Raw genomic sequence first — 8,859 nt, 5'->3', positions numbered from 1 at the left:
AAAAGAAAAAGGGAGAGAAGATATTACGGTCACTTTCAGCTGCAAAGGGAAGGTTGGCCAATCCATAACTCTCTCTCCAACCAAACCCCACTGGCCGACAAGACAACCTGTTTCTCTCTTCACATGCAAACAAACCCCATTTGTTTAATCTTCCCTATTTTATAATTCATCAAAAGTTAAGCACTAATCACTAGTTCTCAGTTAATCACAATTATGAACCAAACATATCATTAAAAATAGAAATGTCAAAAGTAAAGAGAACGAACAATAATATTAACAAATGAACAAAAATGATTTGAATTATTTATTTTATGAATATGATATTAATATGTCCATATGAAAAGTATTCTCTTAAAAAAGACTAACACGTACAGTGCCAAAGACATAAAATAAGAGGGAGATTGAAACACTACCCTCTCATCTCATCCTTCCTCTTCTCTAGAAAATGACACCCATCTCCATGGCAGGATTCTATAGTGGACAATCTTGGAATTGCAGAGTGGAAAAGGGAGAAAGACATGAATAAACATAATAAAATATAGATTTTCTTCCTTTTTTTTTCAGATTAACGAGGGCTGCCAACGATGTCCACAAAAACCCATTGGTCTTGGACTCTGCTCTTCTTAAAAAGTAGTTCTGGCGATGAAGAGACTGAAGACCCCAGAGCCCAGGAATCGTTTGAGCTGTCACAGCTAAAAACAGTAGCATCAATCACACCACTTGGACTGCTGGGGATTGGTTCATACTTTCGTTTGTGAGACTTGTTGTAGACAACAGAAGCAATGGTTTTGGTCTTTGATAGCTTAAGAATGAGTTCATAACAATCGATCACATTTTCCTGTTACAAATTAATGCAGTTGTTGATGAGCTCTTATTAAAAGTCATGTAATAATGAGTGTGTCATGTCAGATTCTTGGTGGCCGTGTTCAAATGTTATATATAAATAAACAATCGAGATTCAAGAATGATGAAAGAACCTTGCAGATTTTAAGAACACCCAGAAGCTGATTCTGATAGACCATCGGATTTAAGGGTTCGACTTGGTCTATAATGTGCATCATTGTAGCAGTAGCCAATGCAGAAGGAAGATAGCTGATGGATCTTGAATCTACAAAATCCATCAGATAAAACGTAAACTGAATGGTCAGGAACTTTAAAGGCAAGATTATAAATTATGGTTAAAATTGTTTGATTTACAGAGACGTTATGGATTATATTTTTACCTGAGAGTACAGCAAGTAGAAGACGTTCACATCTCCTTAGAAACTCCCAATGAAGATGGGTCTTTAATCCAAGCCTCCTAATAATGTGATCAAGAAATGAGAGTGGAGTCACTGGGTGCATCTTCCATTTAAGCGTAGAAAGCACTAAAAGCTCCATTCTTTGAATGGTTTTGGCCTCAAACACATACTTTGTGTCTTCCACCTGATACACAACCAGTAAAAAGAAAAAACCCATATGGAATGAGCAAATGGGAACAGTAAAGTGACAATTAATATGTAAGGTTTTTAACGAACATACTTGGAGGCCTAAGAGCAGAGGCACTTGGGTCTCTTCTACTTTTGCAGCGAGAGAAAGACAAGTCACAGCCACAAGTTGGATCATCCATGGCTTGTCTCTTTGATAATAAGAGCTGGAGATGAATCTGTCAAGATAGTTGACAGCCAAGATTGCAGTAAGAGCCGAAAACCCATAATGGGCATTGACCTTAAGCATCCACTCCACAGCCTCTTGACGAGCAATAGAGAGACCATAATCTGTTTCCACATTGTAGACATTGAATTGGGATTGTTCTTCTTCTTCTTTGGAGAAGAGTGCGAGAAGTTCCCCCTCTTCCCAGAACAAATCTTGTTCAAGCAATGATGAAAATAGGAAAGGACTCTTTCTTGTTCCATTCTGGCCACAGATTACATGTAAACTCTCATTTTGACAGACCTCTTCTGCTTCTTCTTCCTCTTCCCATCTCTCTTCTTCACAGTAGAGAGTGGAGTCTAGCAAGAAAGAAGAGCTTTGTTGTTCATCATGCTGTTGGATAGCCATCTTCTTCTGATTGAAGAAGAGGGTTTTGGTCCACTAGTCATTATACAAAAGAAAGGCTCATTTTTCTTTCTCTTTCTCTTTGTATGTTTGTGTGATTGTGCAGATAGAAAGTGACTAAGGAGGCTAAGAGAGAAGAGGTTGACAGCAGAGGAAGAAAGGAAAAGGAGAGGGATGATTTTTAACAGAGTGACTTTTTTTTTTTTTTTATCTGAAACTGAAATTGGAAATTTCGTTGGAAGAGCACTAGAGGCGGGCTAAGGCCCAATCCAACAACAACAGATCCAAACAGAGTGGATTTCACCATTGTCTCTTTTTGTTATTTTATGTTAATATTAAAAAAATAAAAAGCAAAATATATAATTGTTGGGTGGGAAAAGTCGTGAATTTGCCCTTTTGCTTTAGGAAGACCGAATTGAGTTCCCATACTTTTTTTGAGTTAAATTAAACCATTAAATTTTAACTTTTCAATAATTAAAATTTAAACTACATTAGTTTACAATATTATTTATGAATAAGAAAATAAAAAAACATTTTATATAATATTTTATGAAAATATTTAATATTCTTGAGTTTCAAAGGAAGAAAATGATGTTGTTTTCAAGAATCTCCATGGGTACGAATATCCAAATCAATTCAAGAACATCAAGTGAGTTAATTGATCATCACTTTGATGCCTAAGTTAGTATTAAGAACTGGAGAATTAAGAGTGAAGAATGAGAGAACAAGTTGGACCGTGTATACCTGTAAGTTCCTATATATATAGATATTAATTAGACTCTTATTAAGACCAAGAGTATTGAGTTGTGATAAGAATTAATTTCTAGATATATCGATTTATCCATTATTAGAGTCCTTGTTAGTCTAAAAGTCCCCTTTGAAATAGGATTCTAACTCGACCATGCAAGTATCTCAGGTCTTGTCTGGAAAAGGTAAATAATTCTCTCTTTTTGGTCATCTAGGCACCTATTCAAGACCTGGTTGGGTCACTCGGGAGAGCGAGCGCCCACTAGGTGACCCAAGTAGGGTGAATAACATCATTAGTCCCCCTTATATGTCCGAATCTTTAGGTTTGATATTGGTTCTTAAAAGGTTTTTTTTTTTTTAAGATCATGCCACGTCACTCTTGAGGAGAATAATTGTTTTCGCGTCTGAGTTATACTATTATTAAATCTTTAAATTTATGGAACGATCACGACTATTAATTTGCCCTAGCCGCCTTTGCAAAAACCAAGGGCATTTAATACCTTTCCTGTATACGTTAAGAGTCATCTATCTCATTTTCACACTTCTCACCTTTGGGAGAGTTGAGAGCTTTTAGAGTTTCCTTGTCTTTTAACTTAGTAATTATCCCACAATTCCAATTTTGTAAATATTAGGTTTATTACATCATGCTTATGTCATGCATGATGTAAATAAACATTTTTCTTTTCCTTTTTCTTTTTTTTTTATTAGTTATTTAATTTAATTCTTGATCCCGAAATTTTATTTTCTCCAATCTTATTAGACAGATAGGTCAGGAGTCAGTTCTAGGGGTGAACTGACTAAATTGCCCATTGCCGGTTCAATCCGATTTGCAAGTAATTCAATATTTCTTTTGGATCCCTGACCTAATTATTTGACCTGCTTAACAATTCTTTTTCGTGATTTTCTCTTTTCCACTGTGTTCGCAATAGTCCTAAGGATCGCAACGTTACATTTTATGATTCGAAATTTGAGTTTAGACTGACCTTGCAGTCATTCCCGAGAAGGTCACCCATCGCTGTGACTCCCGACTTATTTAACTTCTTGTATTCTGTTTTTCTTATTTATACTTAACTATTTGGCAATGTAACACCCCAAAAATTTTAAATTTATGAGCATTTTTGGTATTTTAATTTTATTTAAAATTTAGGAATTTTTTTGAGATTTTTCGGATTTTAAAAATCGGGTTCGATTTTTCGAAAATATAAACTTTGATGATTTTTTAAAAATTAATTTAAAGACCACGTGGCAAAACTAAAAATATATTTGGAGTCTACGTATTTTTCTGAGTTTTCTGGAATTTTTTTAGAATTTTTGGACCTCGTTTTCAGTCCCGAGGCAGAGTAAAAATTTAAAATTTTGTATTCTGAATCGAATCGAGCCGACCGAATCGAGCGGACGGATCGGACCGGTCGAATCGGACCGGCCTTTTCCTTCTTCCCTTTTTCTTCTCGCGCGTCTTTCCCTCTCCTTTTCTCTCTTTTCTCTCCTCCTCTCCCCTGGCCACGCCTCGCCTCGCGTCCCCCTCGCGGCCACCTCCCTATCCCGCCCCTCACCGCCTCCCCCAACGCCGGAACACGCGCGAACGCCCTCCCCTGCTGCGCAAGCTTCTCCGGCCAAAATCCGGCCGATCCGGCCACCAATTGGACCGGGTCTTGTATCTAAAATCATCTACACGGCGAGAGCTTTCCATAGACACCAAGAACGCCGAAATCCATCGAGCGGTTTGTCCAATTTTTGCTCGGGAAGTTTTTAGCCCATTTCGATTTTTGGGCTAGATTTCTCGAAAACCGTGAATCCCACGAGAAAACCGAGGCTACCAGCACTCTCCACTCATCGAGAGCTTCGCAACGATTTAAATTTCGAATTTTTCCAACACCATTTTTCGGTGGGTCCCACGGAACTTCGCAGTATTTTTCCGAGCATTAAATGAGCTTAGAAAATTCTGAAAAATTTATGTACTAACCCCCGTGTTATGGGCTTCGTGTAGGTATCCTCAATTCGTGGAAATTCAACAGTTGACCGGGTCTATGAATTTCCGGCCAAACAGACCCGTTACCGGAAAAGTCTCCGAATTGGACCGAGGTTTTGGCTATCCCCCCATTGTCAGACGTCCCGAGTGCGTCCCCGAAGTCGGAATCGGCAAAGGTAAACCCGAACCTTGCTTTTTCATAATTTTCTAGTGCTTAAATAGGATTAAAAATCCATAAAATATTCGTGGTAGATTAGAAAATTACGATTCTTTTTGCAATAGCTTAGTAATATTGCTAAGGACCGCGGGGCAAAGTTTTATAATTTTTAGAGCTTGTTTGGGCAGTTTTTGCAAAAACGATCAATAATAAGGACTAAATTGAAATTTTGCGTATTGTGATGGATGACTGATTTGATGGGCCCAGGAGAGGCTGTGTGATATGATTGAACTGTGGATATATGGATTGTGAATATAGAAGTGTGTTTTGAGCCATTTTGCAGGTTGGGTAGGTCCTAGGTATAGGGGAGACTCACGGATTTTCAAGACGACTTAGGACGTATTAGTCTTTTCTTTGTTTGTATTGAGTCAAATTTATTAAATGATTGTAATAAAATTGTCGTGAGCGAGACGACCTTTCTTCCTCCGCCACCTCGGTGACCATCGTCAAGTCTGTGAGTAGAATATTAATTTTAATTGTAATTTCGATATTATTATATGTTCAAGCATGCCCATGCATCACTTATATGCATATATTTATGTAGTTAAACTCTAGGCACGATTTATGTTGCATTCATAACTGTTGATGTGCCATGGATGTTGTTGTGGTAATTTGGAGCAGTGTGCGTGCGTTGGCGTGCGTGTGATGTGGTGTGGACTATGGATAGGACGGGGTAGTCACGGCTTGAGTAATTCGCTGGGACCCGATCCTTCAAGGGGTAGTCACGGCTTGAGTAATTCGCTGGGACCCTCGATTTGATTATTAAGTGGAAGTCCGAGCTTGAGTAATTACCGGCACCAGTTGGATTTAAGAGAGTCAGTATAGGGATCAGCTCCCATATGTTATGATTGATACTACAGGGTGTGTGAGTGCTCCAAATTACCTTTTTGATGCTATGATGTGAATTTATTGCTGATGTTGCACTTCATTCCACAGGTTGCATTAGTTTTAGATAGTTATAGAGATTATGGTTAAAATTGATATTTTACTCTCTGAGTCGAACGCTCACTCCTGTTCAAAAATTTTTACAGGCCACAGGAGGATATTTTTTGAGGTTAACCTGCTTTCTCCCTCGCAGGTCAATTATTACTGTTTGTATAAACTTGTTAAATCTTAGAATTTCCGCATGTATTAGAAATGTTTATTTGATTTGGGTCTGTAAACTAAATTATTATTTTGGGACCTGTAAACTTAATATGCTATGCATGTTTGATGGATTGGATGAGGGAGCTGAGCTCCCATTTATTTTTTTATGTTGATGAGTATGTGGAGGGTGAGCTGAGCTCCCCAAATGACTATATATTGTGTTTACAGGTCGGGTGAGTCAAAAACTCCCCGTTGGAAAGTCCATTTTTATGGCCGGACTCTGTCCGTTTGTTTTCTTGATATTGGGCCCAAATGGGCCTTAGAGTTGGGTTAATGAACAATTAGGCTTACTACGGGCCTCGGGGGCTTTAGGCTGGCCCAGGTCCTAGTGCCAGTCCGGCCCATAGGTTGGGTCATGACAAATGTGGTATCAGAGCTTAGGCTCCAGATTCATAGGGAACAATTGTCTAAAGTGTTGGGAAGAGTCTACTAGGAGTCACATGCAGAAAAATAGGGTCCATATTCATCTTGCATTGTCGTCTTTGCTTCTAGTTTCTGCTTCATATATTGTGTGTAAATATGAGTCTATAGAGCTGTGCAATGTGCAGTTTTGAATTTTGTGGGCTAATCTCTTGAATTTCGGAAAATGCGTAGAAGCGAGAGCCGCCATCGCACTGAACCAGATGTGCCTGACGAGGTGTCGGCACAGGATGAGGCGCCTGCCCCGAGGAGGCGGGGTAGGAGGCCTAGAGCTGCTCAAGTAGAGGAGCAGCCACCCCCAGTACAGGATCAGTCCTTTATGGCACAGGGTCCCATGGACCCAATGGCTGCTACTCTAGCTGGGTTGCAGAGAACCATCGATATGATGGCGCAGTATATGGTCCACCCTCCACAGCAGCAGCAGTCCACCGCACCAAGAGGGGAACCTTACAAACAGATCATAAATTTCAAGAAGTTGGTGCCTGGTACTTATGATGTGTCAGATGATGCATATCGGTTTTTGGATTCCTGCAAACAGGCAGGAACATAATTATAGTTGACTGATAGGAGACTGATAGAGTGTATGCAGCATGTCATGGGGCCTATGCCTAGACAATGGATGAATGACTATGTGTTACCTTGGATGGAGGGTTTGTCATGGGCTCAGTTTGTGGAACTGTTCATCAATCGGTTTGTGCCAGAAAGTTTCAGAGATCAGAAACAGTGGGCCTTTGAGGCCCTAAGACAGAATGGCAGGTCTGTAGATGAATATGCTACAGAATTTCTGGAATTGAGCAGATATGCCCCTACAGCAGTAGCTACAGAAACTATGAAGGTGAAGAGGTTCCTAAAGGGGCTTGACAGGAGGTATGCAAACCTGGCCATGATGTCTGGTCAGTCTTTTGATGTGGTGGTTGATCGAGCCAGACAGATTGAGATTAGCTATGCTGTGGATGACAGCGGAAGAGCAAAGAAAAATAGAGCAGAGGGTTCTTCAGGTGTTCCCCAAATGGGTACTCCGGATAGTGGTGGCCAGAGTAATTACAGAGGAAAGGGTAGGAGCAAGAGAAGTGGTTTTAGACACAGACCATGAGGATTGCACCGAGTGCAGATCCAGCGGTGGTCACGGTTCGGTCTGGCAGATTAGTGCAGTTCAGATCCTTCTTGGCACCTTGTGCACGATGTGGAAGAGGACATTCAGACCTTGTTTGATGGGATCGAGTATGCTTCTGTGTGTGGCCAACCAGGTCACTTTGCTAGAGAATGCCCCGTGTTCAGCGAGCCACAGATGGGGTCACAAGGTTCTGTTGCGAATGTTCCTCGACAATTGTATCCGGGTGCTTCCAACATGGCAGGCAGTCAGTTCAGTGGCCAACAAGGCCGAGGACAAGGGGGACGTGGAGGGTTCTGCCACTCAGGGTAGGGGTCAAGCTCGAGTTTTCACCCTGACCCACCAGGATGCTCAAGCTTCAAATGCAGTTGTGGCAGGTATTCTTCTGGTCTGTTCTTATGAGGCTCGTGTTTTGATAGATCCGGGTGCTACGCACTCATTTGTCTCCCCTGTGTTTGCCATGAGGTTGGGTAGAAACCCTACAACCTTAGAATGTCCTTTGTCGGTAGCTACCCCACTTAGTGACAACATAGATGTAGATATGGTTTTTCCGGGTAGCCCAGTAGTAGTGGATGGAAAGATCCTCCCAGCAGACTTGGTTCCTCTACCAGTAATGGATTTTGATGTAATCCTGGGGATGGATTGGTTGTCAACTCATTATGCCACTTTAGACTGCAGGAACAAAAAAGTGTATTTCCACATACCTGGTGTGGAAGAGTTTAGCTTTGATGGTGACAGGAGCGTGGCTCCATATAATTTGGTGTCAGCAATTAGTGCTAGAAAAATGTTGAGGCGTGGATGCCAAGGGTATTTGGCATTGGTGAGAGATACATCTGTAGAAGGTGTCAGCATGGGAAATGTTCCTGTTGTCAGAGAATTTATGGATGTCTTCCCAGAGGAGCTTCCAGGGTTGCCACCAGAAAGGGGAATAGAGTTCTGCATTGATGTTGTTCCGGGTACAAACCCCATATCAATGCCACCTTACAGGATGGCACCAGCAGAATTGAAAGAGTTAAAGGAGCAACTACAGGAGCTTTTGGACAAGGGTTTCATACGTCCGAGTACTTCACCTTAGGGCGCTCCTGTTTTATTTGTGAGAAAGAAGGATGGGTCATTGAGGTTGTGTATTGACTACAGACAGCTGAACAAGGTGACTGTGAAGAACAAGTATCCACTTCCTCGGATCGATGATTTGTTTGATCAGCTCCAAGG

The 8,859-nt window shown here is 40.8% G+C and overlaps 1 protein-coding gene across 1 annotated transcript; it reads right to left on the bottom strand.

The window, feature by feature from the left end:
• Positions 1 to 273: 273 nt before the first annotated feature.
• Positions 274 to 2,212, bottom strand: LOC110647660 (cyclin-D3-1). The gene is made up of 4 exons (XM_058135326.1): positions 1,522 to 2,212; positions 1,224 to 1,425; positions 978 to 1,108; positions 274 to 838 (listed from the first exon to the last, which is right to left on the bottom strand). Exons 1-4 carry the CDS (start codon positions 2,038 to 2,040, stop codon positions 566 to 568), a joined length of 1,125 nt encoding a protein of 374 aa, XP_057991309.1. The 5' UTR covers positions 2,041 to 2,212; the 3' UTR covers positions 274 to 565.
• Between the last annotated feature and the right edge of the window lie 6,647 nt (positions 2,213 to 8,859).

Source organism: Hevea brasiliensis, chromosome 14, assembly GCF_030052815.1.
Source record: "Hevea brasiliensis isolate MT/VB/25A 57/8 chromosome 14, ASM3005281v1, whole genome shotgun sequence".
Taxonomy (NCBI): domain Eukaryota; kingdom Viridiplantae; phylum Streptophyta; class Magnoliopsida; order Malpighiales; family Euphorbiaceae; genus Hevea; species Hevea brasiliensis.
Note: the sequence above shows the minus strand (reverse complement) of the source record. Positions and strands in the feature narration are given on the sequence as shown.

Coding starts and splice junctions, on each gene's coding strand:
- LOC110647660 (XM_058135326.1), bottom strand. CDS start 2,040: ATGGCTATCCAACAGCATGATGAACAACAAAGCTCTTCTTTCTTGCTA. Junction 1,426..1,521: donor CTCTGCTCTTAGGCCTCCAA/GTATGTTCGTTA, acceptor GTTGTGTATCAG/GTGGAAGACACAAAGTATGT. Junction 839..977: donor GTGTTCTTAAAATCTGCAAG/GTTCTTTCATCA, acceptor AATTTGTAACAG/GAAAATGTGATCGATTGTTA.